This window comes from Columba livia, chromosome 3 (assembly GCF_036013475.1).
Source record: "Columba livia isolate bColLiv1 breed racing homer chromosome 3, bColLiv1.pat.W.v2, whole genome shotgun sequence".
Taxonomy (NCBI): Eukaryota; Metazoa; Chordata; class Aves; order Columbiformes; family Columbidae; genus Columba; species Columba livia.
Window position 1 is genome coordinate 382,956 of NC_088604.1, and position 21,058 is coordinate 404,013.

The window sequence follows — 21,058 nt, forward strand, 5'->3', positions numbered from 1 at the left end:
TTTCTTTTTCTCCCTGTTTATTGTGGCTAACATCAGCAACGCTCACTTGTCAGAAGCAATCTGCTAATTCCATTGCTGTTTGGGCACCGTGCAGCAAACGTCCTCCTCACAAACCAGGTCAGGCTACTCGCTTCGTGTTTTAGAAAACCCTGATTCCCTCCCAGGCCAGGTTAACTCGCGTCTCAGCCGCCGACCTCCAGTACCTCACAACCTCCCTCTGTCCAAGCTCAACTCGCTGTACACACTTGGCAATTATTCTCCTCCTGGTTACTGAAGAGTTAGAGCAGAAATGGGAGAGGTTACAGGGGCCCTGCAGAGACTAAAAGCCACTTTAACGTTTACTCTCCAGGAAGCGGAATATTTCTTAGGGCGTGTTCATTAGTTGAAAATCAGCAGCTGAGTAGCTAAAAGGGTATTTACAAAGGCCACCAAAAATCCTTCCCGAGAAGGACCGTGTGTGTGTTTTCATTAGTGCATTGAAATGGCATCGCCAGGCACAGGACACTGAGCGCTCGGCACCTCCCCGTCCCACTACTGAGGGTAGAGCTCCACGATCATCGCGTGGCCCTGGAGAGAGAAGGAGAGAACAGTCACCAAAAGCACGAACTATCAGACACACACACCAGATGCCCATCTCCTGGCTGTCTGAAGTAAACGGGGAGATGAAAACGCAGAGCTGTTCACGGGGAGGGTTCTGGTGGTTCGATGGACAGACAGCACAACGCGCCTCGGCCGAGGCGGCGCAGTCCAGCCCGGCGCACGCGTCCGGCTCTGCCGGGGACAAACGAAGAGTTTGGGGAGGGGGACACGCTGGGACCGGCGCCCTCAGGCTACAGAACTGCCCCCAGTCACCTCCTGGCACAGCCTGCGGGGCTGCGGAACCGCCTCACCCATTGTCCTTGGGAAGATCTCTCTTCCCAAGATGAGAAGAACAGTGCTCATAAACCACAATTCGGGAATCACTGAATCACAGATGGTTTGTGTGGGAGGGCCCTTCCCAGCCCCCAGCCCCCTGCCATGACAGGGACATCTGCACCAGCTCAGGGTGCTCAGAGCCCGTCCAGCCTGGCCTGGGATGTCTCAGGGATGGTTCAGCCACCACCTCTCTGGCCAACCTGGGCCAGGCTCTCACCACCCTCAGCACAAACCATTTCTGCATCATGTCCGGCCTGAATCTCCCTCCTTTAGTTTAAACCATCACCCCTTGTCCTGTCACAACAGGCCCTGCTCAAAAGTCTGTCCCCCGTTCCCTCCGCAGAGGGTCCAGTGCACAGCGGCGTTACCTGCCCTCCCGCAGCACAGGCAGCGACCAGCCCGTACTGCCCGCCCTCCTTCTTCAGCCTGTGGGCAGCGGTGATGACCAGCCGGCAGCCGGTGGCACCGAAGGGATGTCCCAGCGACAGGGAGCCGCCCCAGTTGTTGAACTTGTCCAGAGGAGGAGCTCCGACCTGCAGGAACACACGGTCACCCGCTGCACCGCGGCACTGCCAGACCTCCCCGGCCAGCCCGGCCACGAGGGGCTCTGCGGCACGGACCAGGCGCCCCGCCGCACGGACCAGGCGCCCCGCCGCACGGACCAGGCGCCCAGCGGCAGCACAAACCCGCGCAGAGGCTTTGCTGAGCCCCCAGCTGTCAGAAAGCACCAGGGCTGAACCTCCCACCCGTGTTAATTCCCTCCACTCCAACAACCAGTTACGGCTCCACATCTCCACCTCCTGCTGACAGTGGGAACAGCATCGTTGCCAAAGAAACTGCTCGAGTTGGGGTTTGCCAACCCAGAGTTCAAGAGACATCGCGTCTCCTCGTTGAACATAACAAAAGCCCTGCTGTGCAGCGGGGAATTCAATCAGTCCTGAAGTTAAACTAAAGATAAAAACCTCCTGCCCGTGCTCTTACCTTTGACTTTCTGCCCATGTAGTTCTGTGCAAACCAGTCGGAATCCATCGCTTTCAGGTTGGCCAGTATCTGCCCCTGGGAGGGAGGGAGGAGCAACATTAGCAAGGCGAGGGCAGACTCCAAGGAAAGGCCACGGACAGACAGGAGACACCTCGAGAGCAGCTGCAGCCAGCGCAACAAATGCATTTGACAGGACCAGCCCTGTTAATCAACGTGAGCTCGGCCTGAGCGAGAAAAACACGCTGTCCAAGGAACAAGCGCCCCAGGACAGTAACGCAGATCCCGGTCAGCAGGGGATGTACACAAGCGGTTTCTTTCACACAGGGCCTTGGGAAAGCAAGATATTCTTTGTGTGTTACTTTACAAGAATCTGTATTTCTTTGGTGACTTCAAGCAACACAAGCCACTCTTAGCATGCACTGTGTCGATGTAAAATTGTTACATATTTAAAATACATACGGTATTTATCTGCAGACATAAATGCAGAATGATACCCTATCTACATTTAGTGACGGTCTCAACAAGGGCTCTCACCAACACAAAACAGAGCAGCACGTTACAGCTCGGGGCACCCTCAGCGCCATGAGTACTTACAGCAAAAGCTTCGTGGAATTCGAAGACATCGATGTCGGCCAAGCTCAGACCAGCCTTCTCCAGCACCTTGGGAGTGGCGTACGTGGGGCTGAGGAAGAGGCAAGGAACAGGAGTTCTGCGTTAATATGTTTCCTCTCATCATCGTCCCCTTTTCCCACCGCGACCCACATTATGTCCCTGCTCTCTAGAGTTCGCCTGCCCCGCTCCAACTGGAACACGACCCCCAGGAACTACTGTGAGTGCCCCGGGGGAGGACACTGAGGGGGGGCTCATTCCTGGGGATCAAGATGGAAAGGGGCAGTGTCAGGAGGATGGAGCCAGGCTCTTCTGGTGACAACCAGGGACAGGACAAGGGGCAATGGGTGCAAACTGGAACACAGGAGGTTCCACTGCAAGAGGAGAAGCAACTTGTTGGGGGTGAGGGTGGCAGAGCCTGGCCCAGGCTGCCCAGGGGTTGTGGAGTCTCCTTCTGTGCAGACATTCCAACCCGCCTGGACACCTTCCTGTGTAACCTCATCTGGGTGTTCCTGCTCCATGGGGGGATTGCACTGGATGAGCTTTCCAGGGTCCTCCAAGCCCTGACACTCTGGGGTTCTGTGAAATCGGGGTAAGGATTTCTGCCCCAGCCATCTCCCACGCTAGCCAGCTCCCTCTGTCGAGTCACAGCTCACACAGCGGCTCTCCCACCTTTCTGGGAGGCCACAAGAGACGTAAGAGCTCATGAGACGCTTCCCAAAAATGAAACATGTCAGGCACATGAAGGCTGTTGCGCCAGAACAGGCTGTCAGGGGATGATCCTGATCATCGCCACCTACCCCAGCAGCAGCTGGTCCTTGGGATCCTGGGACACGTACACAAAGTCCCTGCACGGGAGAAACACGGTCAGTAACAGAAAGAGCAGCAGAAGGAAGCCGGAACAGGGCTCAGGCCGCGCACAGCCGCCCCTTTTTACCTCAGGTAGGCCTTCGGTTTGTATCCCATCGCCAGAGCCTTCTCCTCGGACATGAGCAGAACTGCCGAAGCACCGTCCGTCTGGAAGAGCAGAAAGCCCCGTGAGGTCACTGTGCAAACACAGCCCGCACAAAGGAGCGTGACGGCCCTCCCGAGGCAGCTGGAGGGGACCCAGAGAGACCCACAGCTCCCACCAAGCTGGGGGAGTGTCGATCTGCTGGGGGGCAGGAAGGCCATACAGAGGGATCTGCCTGGCTGGATTGATGGGCCCAGGCCACTTGTCTGAGGGTCACCAAGGCCAAGTGTGGGTCCTGTGCCTGGCTCACACCAACCCCATGGACGCTGCAGCTGGGGAAGAGCGGCTGGAAAAGGCCCTGGGGGTGTTGGCGCCAGCGGCTGAACATGAGCCAGCGTGTGCCCAGGTGGCCAAGAGGCCACAGGATCCTGGCTGGGACCAGCACTGTGTGGCCAGCAGGCCCAGGGCAGCGACCGTCCCTGTGCTGGACCTGGGGAGTCGGAGGGTAAAGCAGACACCCAGCTCGCGGAGCCGGGAAGGCGCGTTACCAGGAAGGAGGAGTTGGCAGCGGTGACAGTTCCGTACGGCTTGACAAAAGCCGGCTTCAGCTTCCCCATCTGCTCCATGGAGGAGGGACGGACCCCGTTATCTTTGGTTACTGTTTCTTTGCCTGTTGATGAAAAAACAAACCAAACCCCAAACAATGAAGGTAGGAAAGCCAGCAGCAAACCTGAGTTTGCAGTTCAGGAGTCCAGGGAAAAACACAAAATCAAAACCTGTGTTTTTTATGAGAAGCGGGAGGAGGAAAAAAGGGAAAACCACTCATGGTATCAGGATATTTAACATGGTTAAGAAACCAGCACTTAAAAATAGAAGCTACGTTACTTTATCCCTCAAGACTATAAAAATGAAGCAGTGCACTCTATTTACTGTAAGAAAATACTGCATGGAAAACCCAGCTGATAAAAGAACTGAAATTCAGATTATAAAGTCTAAATTGGACAACTGGGCCTAAGTCAGTATACATCTATGTGCCAGATTTTGAGGCAGTAAAAGCACTGGGAAGAACCCAATACACGTGTCCTCAACTGCCTTCTTCAGGCACTTGGTATAGTTGACAGAAAGTACCAATTTTAGCGTATAGATTGCATGTAACTGTGGATCTATAAACGTGAGGTCTGTCTAGGAAACTAATTACAGAGTAGAAGCGCCCAGAATTAATGGGGTTACATCAACCGCTGGCTGACGAGGCCGCAGGGCTCTGCCGCGCACGTCCCATTCCAGCTCTTCCCACCCCGCGCCTGGTTTACCCGGCAAGGATTTGATCCGGTTTTGGGCTGAACGACGGGTTCTGCTGCCTGACTGGCAGAGCAGGGGGGTTCCCGGGCCAACCGTGCTGACTCCCCTTGTGACAAAATTTAGATACACAAGGATATTTTTATATATTTAGATACGCATGTTTAGAAACATCCTCCTACGTCAGCAGTCTTCCAGGGAAACAGCATACGAGACTCCAAACCCACAGGATACCCAGAATGTTAGGAATCTGACCCCAGCACCTCCCCCGCTTCTCTAATCAAGTATTTCCTTATCGAACTGGCGCGCTGTAGCAATGAAAGCCGCGTGCTGTGACCTGGCACTTTGAAGGGCACCACGTCGAGCAGCAAGCCGTCGTCCTGGGCTTTCTTGGCCAGCGTGTGCGACCGGAGCGCGTACTCATCCTGCTCCTGCCGGGACACGGCGAAGGCGGCGGCCAGGCGGTCGGCAGAGTGCCCCATGGTCTCGCTGGTGGAGAACTCCGCCACGGCCGGCAGCTGCAACACAGCACAACCACGTCAGCGCGCGAAACCCGGCCCCGGCGCTCCGAGTTCGGGCGCTGGCTACGCTCCGCACAGCCCTCCTGTTCACTGAGCAGAGCAGTTAGTGTCGGAGCTGGAAGTGACCTGGTCACTCTTAGAGGAGCCACCACTTGCAAAGATTTTAGAAAAAAACGGGTAAAAATGAGGTCCAGACCGCAGCTGCCCCCGGGGGCTCAAGACCCGCACTGATCTGCACACGCAGACGAAGCGCAGCCCCTGGCGCCTTTCACGTTCCCCCAGGAAGGGTGACCGGGCTGTTTGCGCCAAGGTGACACAACACGTCCTGGGACCCGAAAACTCCTTGTCAAACACCTCTTCACGCAAAACCAGAGGCAGCGACCGAGCTCTGCTTCGCTTCTGTTCCTGCAGCGGCACGCAGGAAATCCCTGCGCGCACCTGCGTCTGCAACGTTCCTGTCTCGTGTGGAGCCCGGATCTCGTCGCTGGGGCGGCCGGCAGCGCGGACACGGCGCTCGGTGGTGCTGAGGAGGACAGTGCTTTGCCTTCCCAGCATCACCACATCATAATTCACCTCTCTCACGACCTCCACAACACCAAACAACAGCTGAATTAATATACTGAGGGTGCTTCTCTCTGATATTAAGGGTGTTATTTCTATTATTTCAGGAACACATTTTTTTCTGTCCCTTTAGGACCCTTGCGTAAGTTTTTTTTCCCTTTCATGGGAAAAAGCTTCTACTTTGTAGCAGTTCGCGCAGGAGTCGCAGAAGGAGAGCGAAGTTTTGAAATAAGTTGGGTTTACTGGAGACCAACACGTAAGAATAAATGCAGAGAGCCATGAGTGCTGCGCGATGCATCATCCACTGCCGTTTTAACCACGTGCATCCAATAAAGCGAGCCCCAGGCAGCCAGCTCTCCCTTTTTAAATCCTCTCTGTTGAGGTTAAAAAAATGACCTAAGCCCACTTGTTTTACACCTTATCAAACTGTTTCACACGTTATAAAGCTTCAATATCTAAACGCCGGGAAAAAAATTACCTCGGGAGCAAAGTAGTCGGGGCGGATTTTGGAAATCAGAGAGAGCTTTTGGCCCAAGGTCTTGGCTCGGTTCAGGGTCAGCATCGTCTTCCTCATCTTCCTGCTGTGCCGGATGGGAACGTCCGACATCAACTCCACGCCCCCCGCTACGACGACGTCGCACTGTCCAGCCGCGATCAGACCCACGCCTGCCAGCGAGAGGGAGACTCGCATGAGAGCTGCGGGACAAGGGACGCTGGCCCTGGCAGTGACGTGGATACGACACTTATTTCCTCCTCCAGCCCCTGGTTTTGGCCGAGTTACACAACACGTGCTTAACAGAGACTGGGCAGGTTGAACAGGCGTCCCGAGTCACACTCGTTCTGGAACTCGCTTCCACTTCTCTTGGTCGCGCACGAACACTATCCCCGGTGACTCGGGACAGAAACTGCGTCTCAATGCTTTTTGCTCTGTTTAGGCCGAGTCACAGCTGAAAGCAGCCTGGAAGGCAGCAACTTGCTTATCAAGTCTTTACCTCCCGAGCTACCAACTGAGCAGAGACTATCGCTGAACACAAAGGGTGTCAGGCCGCTGCAGGTCTGCAGCGGACACTCAATTCGCATCATGTTCTGTTGGTTCAGAAACCATTTCCTTGCATTCCAGAATCTCTTGGGATGCTTACTTATAATCACTAAGCCATGCAAGCGAGATGAGGGATGGAGAGCTGCCGAGTTCGGTCTCAAACCCCCGGCTGGCTGCTCCAGCGACATACCTGTGGTCATAGCCTGGTTTGAAGAAATGCAGGCCATGGTGACGGTGTGGGCCGGCGTTTTGTCAGAGAAACCCGCTCCCAGGGCAGCCTGCGAGCAACAAAGAGCGACTGTTATAACCCGCTCCTGCTGCTCCGGTGGCCAGAGCTCCCTCCTGCCCCGGCGGACTAAGCTCAAACAAGTATTAACACATGGAGTTTTCACTGGGGCAGTCCCGCAGCAGCTCTTCCCCTCCCAGGCTGGGAACAGGAGCGGCTGCCGGGCCCTCGGTTGTGTTATACAGACAGTCACTGGCCCCTCGTTAACAAGGGAAAAACTAATCACACACCTCACCGTTTCAAAAGAGCTTTCAACTACTTGACCTCATCTTTGTTTCACCTTAATCGCAAAGGCGGCATGTGGAAGGTGTTACTCAGACCCGTCCGTCCGAGGTGCCCTGACTTGTTCTGCACAGAACAGCTTTCGGACGGCAGCGTCTCGTCCGGCCCGTCTGAGAGCAAAGCCTCCCACGCCGGGAGCGCCGTGCGCAGCGAGACCTTCCCTAGTTGAGACGTGGCCAACTGGTTTAAAGTTCAACAGTTGTTGCCGAGTTAAAATTACACAGAGCCTCATCTGACTGGCAGGTGACCAGAGCAAGCCTTGCACACGCCAGGCTAAAGCCGCGCAACCTCCCAAGTCCTCCCAGCCCAGGTTACGTCACGGCTTTGCCTGGTTGCGGAGAACAACAGCACAGGCTCCAGATTACAGAAAATCACATGCTGCCCCTGTAACGTTATGCAGGGGACAAGGTTCTTTCTGACTGCCAGAAAACAGGGCAGCCCAGCTACTCCACCCCGGGTCCTTCAAAGCTGCATCGGATCGGCCAACTAAAACAAATGAATACCGCAGCACAGCGGTTTACCAGAGCATGCTCCCAGCCTCTCCGGCACTTGGGACACACCAGCATTTGAGTCCAACTGGTAGTTAAGAGTGATCAGCAGCTTCCCTTTGGGGAAGAATCAAGCAGAGGCTTCCCAGTACTCAAATGCACTTGAGCTGTGGCAGATTTCAACAGGAGGCACAGTCCCACACAGTTATTTCACAGAAAACACTGCACTACAGTTCAAGCTCCCGAGTAATGTTTAAATGAACCATAATAATGGAATGTTTCTTTTGCAAATGTTTGTCATCTCCATGCCAGCTGCAGAAATCAGACCCGCAGGGGAGACGCTGCACGGAACCCACCTCTCTGGCAACGTTACTGGTTTTCACCTCCTGGATGACCGTGCCGTAAACGATGTAATCAACGACGTCGCGGGGGACGCTGGTCCGGTTCAGCAAGCCCCTGAGGAGATTGGAACAAACAGAACTTGCACCGCGTCAGCAATAACCTGGTCGCAGTCCTCAAACATCGTCTTTCCCCCAGCCTGGCTGCAGAACAAGCTGCATCTTCTGCCCCCGCCCCACAAGGAATCTTGTGTGCGTGTGTATTTAATGACAGTATGATAAGACTGCAAATAATCACGGTGATAATATCAGTATAAAGGATTACATGATTTCATGAAACCCAACTGCTCTACCCGCTCCGAAGCGGCTGTCAGTATCTTCCCCCATTTGGAGTGTTCTGACATAACAATTAAAGGCAGAAGGAAGTAACTTAGGGAGCAACAGGGCCAGCCCCTTTGGTGCAGGAACCACCTGAAACTGCAGCAGACACGCAGAGAACGAGCAGTGCGTTTTCAGAGTCCGTCAGAAAACCCCGCAGAGTGTGCCGGAGCACCCTGGTGAACACGCAAGCCCCACCGCGGGCACAGATTTAAGGCCAGTGGGGTTCAAATGGAGTTTTGAGCACTACAAGGCAAAAGCGAGACTAAAGGCACCTCAACCAATAACTTCTGTTCGACAGCACGTTAACGCCCGCAATGCCCAGGACGCGGCCCTGGCGCCGCTGACACGCTGCCTGTCGAGTGAACCAGCCTGCGTCGGCTACACGCGGCGTTCAGATCTGGCACGGCTGCACCTAAACTCACCAGCCTTCCCTGCGCCCCAATCGCCTCTACCCCAGTAAATCCTCACATCTCAACAGCGCTGCTGCTGCTGCTGCTGCTAACGACGTATGGCTTTGTCAAACCCCTGCAGAATGGCAGGGACGGGCAACGCAACAGAATTAGCTTGTTATTCTCATTGCCATTAGTTTGCTCTGCATCGCCCAGACGGATTTTCGCTGAACTCTGAGCACAGCCCAACAGCAGCTCCAGTCTCTGCATTCAGAAAACTACAGTCAGAATTCACATTAATGAAAATGTGTCAAACAGGACGGCAACGCCACCTCTGCGTAACAACAGCCTTTACACAAGCCTCTAATGAACCCCACTGCTTAAGCCACCTCCTAATGCAATGCCAGACCATGAAAAATGAAGCACCTGGTTCATATCATTCAGAGACAAAGACAAAGCCTTGGCTTCCAGATCTGTTGAAGCCACCGTACCAACACTGGGATCCCAGCAGCTCAACAAGAGAGTTTTCTGGGCCCTTCTGGTATTTTATATACTTACTGCAGTGCAGCTCTTGCTAAGTCATGTGGCATAAGATCCGCATACCTGGAAGGTAAAGAAGAGAAGCAGAAACTTAGGGGTGTCAAAAACTGATGGAGACGTCTGTGCCACTGCTGTGGGCACAGATCAGCAGCAGAGAACCGGTGACACGGCAGCAACGCTGCACTGCATTTGTAGTCTTGTAAATTAAATTAAAAATTTGAGGAATAAATGGTTTGTGCTGAGGGTGGTGAGAGCCTGGCCCAGGTTGGCCAGAGAGGTGGTAGATGAACCATCCCTGAGACACCCCAGGCCAGGCTGGACGGGGCTCTGAGCACCCTGAGCTGGTGCAGATGTCCCTGTCATGGCAGGGGACTGGGGGCTGGGAAGGTCCTTCAACACAAACCACCCTGTGATAAGCAAACATTTCAAACCTTGGGTTGTGAAGACTGTGTACAGGTCAACACACAAGGGCCGTACTAAAAACACTGAAAAGCAGCAGTAACAGAGTAACAAAATCCCCCACCCATCCTAAGGTTAGGCCTGGTCCTAACTCAGCTGTGAATCTGGTGTCAGCACAAGTGTCTACAGCAGATTCTCTGCACCTGCCCTGCTGGTTTTGTGAAACTCTTTATCTCTCTAGATTCACCAACATCCTCTAGACGCGCAATGTGCACCCTCCTTCTTCTCAGAATTCATATACATCGGCAAACTTCTCCAAATCACGTTGTTCTATTAGGGAAGCTGGAATAACTGAAGCAGTCTAACTCGCTGTCATTTCAGTACTTCTAGGCATTAGAATAACTACATTTAAGTGAACAAGACAACAGCTTCCATAAAGATTCTACTACTAACCAAGTCAGCATCTATTTTCTTCTTATTTTATACTTACGTGGTGCCAGACTGCAAAAACGGAATTCGGACGCCCTCTACCACAACGATGTTCTTCACGCCACTTTTGGCTAAGGTCTTCTTGGTCTTAGGCTGGACTGCTAAGAGAGGAGCGATGTGAACAAGAACACCACAAGCTTGAAATAAGAGCCTGCAAGAACTACCAGAAAACTAGGGCAATTGTTCTCTTTTGGTGCCTGAGACAAAAGCAGAGCAGGTAGGACAGCTGGGCTGCAATCCTGCCTCTGGCTGGTTAATTATGCAAACTGTGAGAAATGAGGTAACAACTCAGTATATGCCCCTTCAGTGAGAGATTCACCTCCAGCTCCACCGAGGCCACGGCACAGCCGAGAGCAAAGGCACGAGACCGCCAGCCTGTTGGCACTGACGCCGCAGGAAGAGACAGCGCTAGGGCCGCAGAGCTCACGCGGGGATGAGCTGGAGCAGATCCAAAGCCCGAGTGAGATCTGTCACTTGGGGAGCAGCAAGGACTGTAAACAGCACCCCCCCTTCCACAGGAACAGCCTATACATTGGTCAACAGCGGCTGAACACGAGCCAGTGGGTGCCCAGGGGCCAAGAGGCCACAGGATCCTGGCTGGGACCAGCACTGGTGTGGCCAGCAGGCCCAGGGCAGTGACCGTCCCTGTGCTGGGACCTGGGGAGGCCAAACCGCCAGTCCTGGGGCAGCTCTGGGCCCCTCACGCCAAGAAAGGGCTTGAGGTGCTGGAGCGAGTGGAGAGAAGGGAACGGAGCTGGTGAGGGGCTGGAGCACAAGTGTGATGGAGCGGATGAGGGACCTGGGGGTTCAGCTGGAGAACAGGAGCTGAGGGGAGACCTTCTGATCTCTGAACTGCCTGAAAGGAGCTTGGAGCCAGGGGGGTCGGGCTCTGCTCCCCAGGAACAAGCGCCAGGAGCAGAGGAAACGGCCTCAAGTTGCCCAGGGGAGGTTGAGGTTGGATGTGGGGAACGATTGGGCACAGTAAAGACAAGATAACTCAAGGTAAACCAAAACCCAGTTCTAGAAGTCAACTGACTTGCACTCCTGCAGGAAAGCAGCAGCAAGAACAGTGCACAGAGCTGCTCTGGGTAACTTGCTGCTTCTCCGTAAGGTGTCAGAGCACCTCGGGTTCAAGCCAAACCACGTCATGACACAGTTTCGTTCATCCAGCTGCTGTCAGAGCTCTGCTGGAGCAATGACAATTTCCTAACGCCATCAGGCCTGCAAATTTTAGTGAGCACACATGGCAGCACGGGGCAGCTCCTTTTACAAGCCAGAAAAGGACAAAACTCACAAAAGCAGATTAAGTCCAGCTAAATACCGTGCTCAAGCAAGCGTGAGCACCAGGATGAAGCTCCCGCGCTGTGCCTGGGTTACAGAAGGCTCCCTGTGCAAAGCCAAGGGGACGAGGGGAGCTGCTGCCGAGACCAGCTTCCAGAATGCAGGCAGCTCAAAGCGTTAGTGTCACCTGAGCCACCGCCCCAGCAAATCCCGGAATGCCAGGTCACCCTGACCGCTTGTAATGGCCACAGCTTAACACCCCGCACCGCCGTGTGCGCAGCAGCTGCACCGCGACCCGACCCCCTCGCTGGTCCCACCGCCAGTCCCACGAGATTCTCCTGCTCAGGGACAGGCCCCTCCCCTCCGGGCAAGTGGTCTGGTTACGGCAGTTTATCAATCCCGACTTTGGTCTCTCTGTCCAGGTTCTAGAAATAGCCGCCCGTCAGGTGACGGTGGGGTGAGCAGTGGGCTGGGCACGGCTGCCGGGGACGCGCGGGTTTGCCCCGAGCTCTAACTGCCTGCAGCTCAAGAAGGGCACCCGCCCTGAGGCAGCCTGCACTGCCCTTCTGCGAGTCCTGCCACATGAGACTCTGGAAGCGGGAGGTGGCTTCAAACCCAGTCTTTTCCAGCACAGAGCCCCTGATATTCCTGGTGTTTTCACTGTACCTGCGGCCTGTAACTGGGAAGAGCAGCTGAGCGATCGAGCAACTGAAAAACACGACATGAAAACACAAGGTCTGTCAAACCTGAAGTGTTAAAAACATTCCTACTTCCCGTACGAACAGTTAAAAAAATAAGATAGTGTTACAGTAAGACAACTCCACCCGATCATCTCCGAGATATTTTTAGTTTACTCTGTTCATAAAAATGACCCAGTTCATACCACCCATTAACAGGAGATTCTTCCACATCTGGTGTGGGAAGGGAAAAATAGGACAATAATGGAATTAGCAATTAAAAAAATAAACCAAGATGATAACAGAACACAGATTCAGATACCAGCATCCTTTCCAAACCCAACACCTGAACCGGAACTTTATGTCTTACCAATTCAAGCTTTTAATAAACGTAAAGGTACTTACAGACCCTGGCAGCCCATGCTGAGGAGGCAGGGAGGTTTCTGATGGCGTTGGTCAGCATGGAACTCATTTTGGTATCTAGAGAGGTGGAGAAAGACCGGTATTAGTCCACCCTGGTCTACTTGGAACAACTTCAAGGTAAGCGATGGGCCTGCTTCACGCAGAGCCAAGCAAGTGAAGAAACAGAGGCTGCTCCAAGGGCAGAGAATTGGTTCCTATTACACTTTTTGAACAGAATCTAGCACAGGAGTAGTGTGGCGTGTGACTGGCCCGCAGCTGTCCCTGTAAATAAACCCTGACTTCCCCAGTGACCCAGCACACTTTCGGATTGCCCTCCCTCGCTGTTCCACCGCTCACCCCTGGAAAGCTGTCCCGGTGCCCGGGCAGCGTCGCTGCCAGCGTGACCCTCGTGGCACGCTCTCCCCAGCACAATGTCACCCCACCACCCTCCTTCCAGCCGCTGACGCTAACCTGGGTAACTTCCCTTGGGCACCCCCACAGGAAGGAGAACAAGATGGAATCCGCTGCCCCAAAAACTTCCTCCGTACCTTTCCCAAAGCTCCTTCCAAACCAGGGTTTCCCTAAGAACAAATGCTCCTCTGCAGTTTTTTATTGCCCGGGACAAAACAGGGTCCCCGCAGCTCCAGTTCTCTGGCTGCTTCACAGCGACATTACCTCGCCCTGCCACGCTTCTAGCGTTCAAGCTGAGAGCGCTCTCTTCACCAGAAACGCACGCGTTTGAGTCCCGAGCTCGGCACACGGGCACCGCGGCTTCTCGAAGCTCAGCACACGCTGCCGGCTCCTCCACTTCTGCAGCTCGCGCGGGCGGCGCAGCACGCGATGTTCCTCAGCCCCTGCCGCTGCCAGCCCACAAACCAGCCCGCCCCGAACCGGCCAGAGCGGTTCCTCAGCGGGCCCAGCCCCGAGCCCCGCGCAGCCCCGGCCACATCCCCCGCAACAGGCGCCCGCCCCCCACGGGCAGAGCTCGGCTGCTCCCGGGGCCGCAGCTCCCGCCAGAGCCGCCACGGCCCCGCCTCCCCCGCGCGGCGCTGCTGACCGGGCCCACCGGACACCTCCGGACACACACCCGTGCGCCCACAGCCACCCGTGACCCCGCGCCACGCCCCTCCCGCCCGGCCCCGCAGAGCCCAGGGCCGCCCCGCAGCCGCACACGGGCAGCCCCGGTACGCACTCACAGGGCCCCGTTGGACCCCCAAACTCACTCACACCCTCCCTCGCGCTCCCGTCCCTCACGTACAGCACAACTCACTGCCGCTGCCCCTCCAACCGCGACTGGCACCCCGGCCACTCCCCAGCCCAGCACCCGCCGCCCCCCGGGACCCGCCGTCCCCGGCCGCCCCGCACCTCCGCCCGCGCCCGGCACCGCCCCGCTCTGCCGCCGCCGCCACTGCCCGCCGCGCCGTCACTCAGCAAGGGCCCCGCGCCCGCCCCGCCCGCCGGGCTGCCCTACAGCCCGCCTGAGGGACGCCGCCCGTCCCTCAACCCCTGCTCGCTCTCTCCTGCTCCCTTGCCCGCTGCTGGCTCTCGGTACGGACGAAAAACATCCGAGTTCCCGCGGTGAGCAGAGAGCAGAGAGGAGAGGCTGCAGCCGGAGGGGCGGGCCGGACAGGCAGCGCCGCGGGCAGCCGTGGGCGGGGCGGGGCGGGAGGGGAGCGGCGTGGCCGAGCCCGCGGGCGGCCTCTCCCTCATTCGACCTCGCGCGCAGCTAAGATGGCGGCCGCGGTGCGCGCGATCGGCAGCCTGGGGCGCTTCACGGCCGCCAAGTACGGGCCGGGGCGCCGCGCGCCGCCCGCCGGTGAGCAGCGGGGCCGCGGGGGCGCGGGGGCGCGGGGCGGCGGTCGCTGTGCCCGCGCGTGGACGTGCCCCCGGCGGGGGATGTGTCACGGGGCTGTGGGAACGGGGCGGCACCGGGGAAGGGTCCCCCAGCTCCCGGCGGAGCTGTGGGGCGGGGCTGCTGCGGTGGGGTGTCCTGTGAGTGTCCCTGGGGGTGCGCGCGTGTGTGTCCGTACGGGGGTGTTGTCCCCACAGCCCGCGAGGCGCGCAGGGGTCCCCGTCACGTCCCCACCCCCCGGGCAGGGTCTGTGCCCCCGCGCTGTGGGGATCCCCGGGGGGTGTGTGTGTGTGTGTGTGTCCCCACGCGGGGTGTGTGTGTGTGTGTGTCCCCACGCGGGGTGTGTGTGTGTGTGTGCGCCCCACGCGGGGTGTGTGTGTGTGTGCGCCCCACGCGGGGTGTGTGTGTGTGTCCCCACGCGGGGTGTGTGTGTGTGTGTGTCCTCACGCGGGGGGGCTGTGTGTGTGTACGCGCCCCACGCGGGGTGTGTGTGTGTGTCCCCACGCGGGGTGTGTGTGTGCGTGTGTGTGTGTGTCCTCACGCGGGGTGGGTGTGTGTGTGTGTGTGTCCTCACGCGGGGGGGCTGTGTGTGTGTGTGTGCGCCCCACGCGGGGTGTGCGTCCCCACGGGCTGTGTGAGTGTCCCCACGGGGGGTTGCTCCCCCGAGGGACCTGCCCTCGTGTGTGTGGCCGCGGTCCCCGTGTCCCGGCACGCGTGGGGTCCCCGTGACCCGCCCGGGGACAGGCGCAGCAGGCAGGGCTGTCCTGGGCGCCCGAGCTCGCGGCAGGGGACGCTGTCCTTGTGCGTATGGCTGCGTGTGCGTGCCCGGGGATGTCCCCGTGTCCTTGTCCCTCTGGATCCCGGGCCGCCCTCCGGGCACGCAGCTGTGTCTGGGGGGGTGTCCCTGCGTGGAGGGGGAGAGTGTCCCCGCACGTGTGCGGGAGGTCGGTCTTTATTTGGTGTGCAAGTGTCTGCAGCCGCCGGGCGAGGCTCCGTCGCGATGTGCCGGCCCGGCAGGGCCTGCTGCTCCCGGCTGTTCGGTGCCGCCGCGCACAGGCACCGGCTGCCCCGGGAGGGCCAGGCGGGCTCGGGCAGGGCGGTTCTCCGTTCTGCACCTCGAAGGACGTCGCAGTCCGGTATGGGTGTCGAGCGGCAGTCTGGCAGTGTTTTATTTAACCTCACAGCTGTCTCACCTGTGCTGTGGGAGCGAGTCTGTTGGTGAGCCGGTGTCTCCGGGAGCAGGGCTGCGGTAATGACGGCGAGCAGGGCTGCGGCAGCGCCAGCGAGGGCTGTCCTTGGCTGTAATGGACAATATTCTTCATCACAAACCGTCCTGGAGCTGCGCTGAGCCTCCTAACACTCACGTAATTAATAGCGCTGTTCTGCCCTAACAGAGCGTTTGTGAAATTGGCTGCAGACCTCTCCAGGGCTGGCCGAGGGGCAGCAGGCGGGCAGGGCTGGGAGCTGGAGAGCCGGCCCTGCGTGCCGGGCCACATGCCGCTGCCAGCGGGTCCGCGAGGGGACGGCACAGCCCGGCTCCTCTGAGTTCCTGGTGCCAGCGGGTCCCCGAGGGGACAGCACAGCCCGGCTCCTCTGAGTTCCTGGTGCCAGCGGGTCCGCGAGGGGACAGCACAGCCCGGCTCCTCTGAGTTCCTGGTGCCAGCGGGTCCCCGAGGGGACAGCACAGCCCGGCTCCTGTGGAGTTCCTGGTGCCAGCGGGTCCCCGAGGGGACAGCACAGCCCGGCTCCTGTGGAGTTCCTGGTGCCAGCGGGTCCCCGAGGGGACAGCGCAGCCCGGCTCCTCCAGGGTTTCCAGGGGACAGCGCAGCCCGGCTCCTCCAGGGTTTCCAGGGGACAGCGCAGCCCGGCTCCTCCAGGGTTTCCAGGGGACAGCGCAGCCCGGCTCCTCCAGGGTTTCCAGGGGGACAGCACAGCTGGGCTCCTCTGGAGTTTCCCGTGGGGCGGCTGGGTGCTCAGCACCACCGGCCGGAGTGCGGGCAGCCATCCCGAGCCACGCTGGCTTGCTCTGCTGCTGCCGGGCTCGCGCCAGGGCTCCGGCAGCTTTCCTGCCCGGCCTCCATGGACGCCGTTGCCACTTCAAGGGCCGTGCCACGGCCAGGTGAGTGGGCAGGGAAACGGCAAAGGAAAGCCCAGGGAGGAGAGACAGCGGGAGGAAGCAGGTGCCGGCAGGGCCGTGTGGACGGGCTGTTCCCAGCGGAGTCCTGCGAGCAGCTCCCTCAGGTGCCGGTGTCTCTGTCTCCAGACAGTCTTTCACTTGGAGTGACCGAAGTGGGGAAAGTGGAGTCGATGTTGCAGGGGTTTAATCTCGAGTGGGTGTCAGTGGAGGTGTCTGTCTGTCCTGCTGCTGCTCCCTTCAGCGCTTTGCAGGAGGGTTTTTATGGCTCTGATCTTGGCGGGTCACCGTCGTGCTGCCAGATGAACCGGTGCGTAGAGCAGACGCGTCTGAGTAACTGCGCTTTTAGCTTTACATGTGGAACGTGTTTTCCAGAAGTGTTCTGGGTTCTAAAATGAAACGCTGTCGGGCTAAAGAAACCTCACTCAGGTACCGAGCAGCCGTTGCTCTGATGAGATTGCCCTTCCCAAAAGAGTTTGTTTTAAAAAGTAGTGACATTTATTCACTTGTGCCTTTGCTATTTTTATTTTATTCCTACTTCATATTTTGTGCTAGAACTGAAAGTGGGATTCAAGGTTTAAGGTTTTCACGGCAGCAGCTCTCAGTCTGTTGGGAGTTGCTGTGAAAGCGGGAGGTGTGTTAGATGGTAGAAGGAGAAGAAAGTTAATTAGGCCATCCCCTTCCTATTTTTAGTGGAGTTTGTGTTTTGCAGGCGGTGCGGTTTTTGCGCTGTCCCTGGCTCAGGGTGTGCGGGGACACGCCGTCGCTTGCCTGGTGGCCGGGACTCGGCTGGGGTCGCTGTCCCTGCTGCGCCTCGCCGGGTTCAGTCCTTGGACACAGAAAGGTGGCATTTATTGAGTTCGAGTAGTGCCATTGAAAGCGCATCTGTCCTGCTGCGGAGCAGCTGCCGGCGCACAAGTTGCTGTCAGAGCACGCTCAGTTTTGTGTGGAACGAGCACCGGTGCTTAGTTGCACAAGTACAAAAGGTTTAGGGGGACTGATGCTGGCTGCGGCCATCGCAGTCTGGGGATTGTCCTAGTCCAGAAATACTTTAAGCAGCTTTGGAGTGGAAACCAGTCCGCTCTTTGTTTATAAAATGATACCGCGGGCGCATGACGCGCGCCGGCAGATGCAAACCTGTTTGCCGGGACAGGCTGACACCGAGTTTCCATCCGCGCAGCGTCGCGCGGGCGTCCCGGGAATGGAGAGCAAAGGTCAGTGCCCTGCCAGCACCTGGGGCGCTGCAGAGAGGAGCAAAGTGCAGCCCTGCACCGGGGCGCAGGGAAGCACCTCGGGGTGGGGGCGGGACGAGGGTTTGGGCGTGTGCTCCCTGCCCCGGGTGCGCCGCCTCCGCCTGCTGGGGTCTGTACTGGGGATCCTCTCGGTCCGGGTCAAGGTCATCTGAACAGCACTGAGATGCGTGTTGCGAGGAATCATCCGGCCAAGTGCAATTTCTCAGCGGAACAAGGAGATCTGGGATTTGGGAGTCAGAAAAGTGGCGTTTCGCTCGTGGACAGAACTCGTTCACACCGTGGGCTGAGTTCTCAGAGCGCTTGGAAGCAAGACGAGTTTGTCTAGCTGCCTCCATGTGTGATTAGTGGAGCTGGATCAAGCATTCTGGTGGCAGGGGGGGCACAGATGAATACTGCGTGTGCTGTTTTCGAGGCTCTCCAGCTGTACACCTGAGGATCTGATAGTTGGGGCAGCGCCGTTCCCCGGCGCGAGGGTGCTCTCACAGAGGCGGCGTGGGGCGGCTGTGTTTGGTGGCGCAGCAGTTAACTCGCGGGCTCGAAGCTCTGCGCCGCGCCGCAGGGCCTGTGGCTGCGCCGCGCTCCGTGTGCGCAGGGCAGAGCACCCTGTGCCGCCCGCTGCCGCTCTTGGCAAGGAGCCTCTGGGTGGTTCTGGCCCGGTTTGGCGCTGCTGGCGGTGGAACGTGTGCTGCGAAGGCCACCCCGGCAGCGCGGGCTCTGCTGGAGACACGGGTCAGGCTGCGGGAGCAGGAGCCGGCTCACGCGCGGGGGCTCTGGGACGCTTTGCTTGGCGGGAGAGGGGAAAGGGGAGGATGCAATCACAGAGTTAAGCTGAGACTACTGAGAATTCCTTTAACGCCTGTGCCATCTTTCCATCAGGTTATGCTTGCCGTAACATCTCCACCTCCCAGGCTCTTCAGAGTAAGTGTAAAGCTTTTCTCTGCGAGTTCGGTGCTGTCTGAGAGCCCGCGGAGCAGAAGCTGATAACGCGTTTCGGTTTGTTTCCAGCCAGAACCCACGTTAGCTATGACATCAAAGGGGACGTCGCTGTCGTACGCTTCAACACACCCAATTCAAAGGTACGGCCGTGGCTGGCTGTGGTTCATAGGCAAACCGGTGGAAATGGCAGCAAGGGCAGTTGTGCGCTTGTACGTTGAAAGTTCTGATTTAAGACTAAGAACTCGCCCAACCTGCGGCCTTTCAGAGCTGAAGTAGGAAAATGAGCATTTAATGAGACATCTGAAATTGCCCCAGGGAGATGTTTTGTATGTGCTAAGCTAGCTTGTCTCTCTCACTGACATGAGATACTGCTAAATCTTATGAGGTTCTTGGGTTCAAGATGGTCAAGGAAAGTGTCTGTTCCATAGAAAAAACCAACTTGGGAGCTCGTGGGATGTGTGAGGCCACCCGGCCGCGCTCGGTGAGGCGAGGGAGGAGCTGCCTGATACCGGCTTACCTGGTGACCTGCTGCAGGGCTTCATCTCAGAGGCTTTTATTTGCTGTATTATCACACAAGATGCAAATCCGGGCTCAATTTGAGCACCCCCAGAGCGTTATAATTGTGCCAAGCAGTGGCCTGGCTGTTGGGCCAGTTTCTGCATGGCCTAGTCCTTTACTTTTCAGAGGGCAAATCTCAAAAGGCTGTAGAACTGCTGCTCCTGGCTTTGAAAGTGTATTTAGACCTACTGTTGGCTTTGGGTTTTTGTTGTCAGTCTGCCTTGTGTGCAGGTTTTCTGATGACTGAGTCCAGTACTTACTCAGGTTAAACCTCACTGTCTGCTGGGCTCCCTGCTTACAGTGTTTATCTGCTGCCTTCAGGTGAACACTCTATCCAGACAGCTGAACGCAGAGTTTACCGATGTAATGAATGAGATCTGGGCCAACGAAGCCGTCAAAAGCGCCGTCCTCATCTCTTCAAAGCCAGGCTCTTTCATTGCCGGAGCAGATATCGAGTGAGTCTGGGGCCTCGGGGGCTGCGCGGGAGCTTCCCCTGCAGCCCGGCGTCCAGGGCCCGAGCTCGGGGGCGCTGGGGGGCCCAGGGGGTTTGTCCCTGACAGCTCCGGGGGTGGGGCAGAGGCTGGGGAGGAAATCTGTGTGCACAGGATGCCAGACTCGCTTTGACGAGGTTGGGACCTTGATAAAGAGGAGCACAGCTCGCCATTAAGCCCCATTTGGCTGTAACGCTTGGTTGCTCCTTCCTGCGTGCTGGGGCGCAGCCAAGAAAGCCCTGGCGCTGGGTTGAGCGCTGTCCTTTGGTCTGGGACACGCCAAGAGCAGATCATTGACATGCAGGACTGGGTTTAAGCTGGGCCTGAGTGCTGGCAGCCTGCCAGCCTGGCCCCTTGGGCTGGGCTTGGCTCTGCAGGCACTCTCCCAGGGTGTGGGGCGGCCTGTGTGGGTGCTCTCACTGGGATTTGGAGTGCCGTTGGCTCCTTGTCCTGGCATCAGGCAGGACAGAAGAGTTGTTTGAAGACATTTAAAGCCAGAAAGCTCTAAAGAAAGAAGGCACATTACAAATCCAAAACCTTTTAACCTTTTTGGGTGGCTTTATTCAGGGGCAGGGGCTTGGTGCATGTTGTGGGAAGGAGGCGGTAGCCAGAGCTGCTAAGCAGAGTTAAAGGACAGGCTGTGTTTAAGAGCTGTCTGCTGGGCTCAGCACTACGAGCCCCCTGAATTTCGCCTGCCTGGCAAATGCCAGTGGTCTCTGTAAGAATAATTGGCACAGGGAGTCGCTAATTGGCAGAGTGCAGCGTCAGAGCGCTGGCCGTCCGCTCCTCCAGAGAGCGATCCCGGGTCTCCCCCGGCCCGCCTGGCGGGGGCTCTGGGTCTGCCTCCGACCTTCCTCTCTCCCCAGAGCGCTCCTGGGCTCCCCACAAGGACACTCATTCAGCTCCTGCGGGTGCAGCCCAGGGCAGCCCTGCGCCCGGCAGCCCTGCACCCGGCAGCCCTGTGCCTGGCAGCCCTGCGCCCGGCAGCCCTGCGCCCGGCAGCCCTGC

At 57.7% G+C, this 21,058-nt stretch overlaps 2 protein-coding genes across 18 annotated transcripts in view; one reads left to right on the top strand and one right to left on the bottom strand.

Annotated features, from left to right (window-relative positions):
* On the bottom strand, positions 1-19,473 carry HADHB (hydroxyacyl-CoA dehydrogenase trifunctional multienzyme complex subunit beta). 16 transcript variants are annotated; one of them, XM_065055383.1, is made up of 16 exons: positions 19,470-19,473; positions 12,830-12,906; positions 12,414-12,455; positions 10,468-10,564; positions 9,597-9,641; positions 8,287-8,386; positions 7,065-7,152; positions 6,314-6,501; positions 5,091-5,271; positions 4,006-4,127; positions 3,443-3,522; positions 3,306-3,353; positions 2,491-2,578; positions 1,897-1,971; positions 1,284-1,448; positions 1-567 (listed from the first exon to the last, which is right to left on the bottom strand). In XM_065055383.1, exons 2-16 carry the CDS (start codon positions 12,894-12,896, stop codon positions 532-534), a joined length of 1,422 nt encoding a protein of 473 aa, XP_064911455.1. In that variant the 5' UTR covers positions 12,897-12,906; positions 19,470-19,473; the 3' UTR covers positions 1-531. The 16 variants fall into 16 exon arrangements, with proteins under 16 accessions (XP_064911455.1, XP_064911446.1, XP_064911450.1 ...); XM_065055374.1 differs by having other exon boundaries at positions 10,468-10,567; XM_065055378.1 differs by lacking the exon at positions 19,470-19,473 and adding an exon at positions 14,192-14,276 and having other exon boundaries at positions 12,830-12,904.
* Positions 14,508-21,058, top strand: part of HADHA (hydroxyacyl-CoA dehydrogenase trifunctional multienzyme complex subunit alpha) — a 26,965-nt gene continuing 20,414 nt past the window's right edge. Inside the window, exons 1-4 of one of the 2 annotated variants that reach the window (XM_065055364.1) lie at positions 14,508-14,642; positions 18,942-18,983; positions 19,071-19,141; positions 19,881-20,014. In XM_065055364.1, coding sequence (XP_064911436.1) covers positions 14,558-14,642; positions 18,942-18,983; positions 19,071-19,141; positions 19,881-20,014 — 332 coding nt within the window. In that variant the 5' untranslated portion in view covers positions 14,508-14,557. Of the gene's footprint in view, positions 14,643-16,742; positions 16,798-18,941; positions 18,984-19,070; positions 19,142-19,880; positions 20,015-21,058 lie in introns of those variants that run through there. The other variant, XM_021282876.2, reaches the window with a different exon arrangement.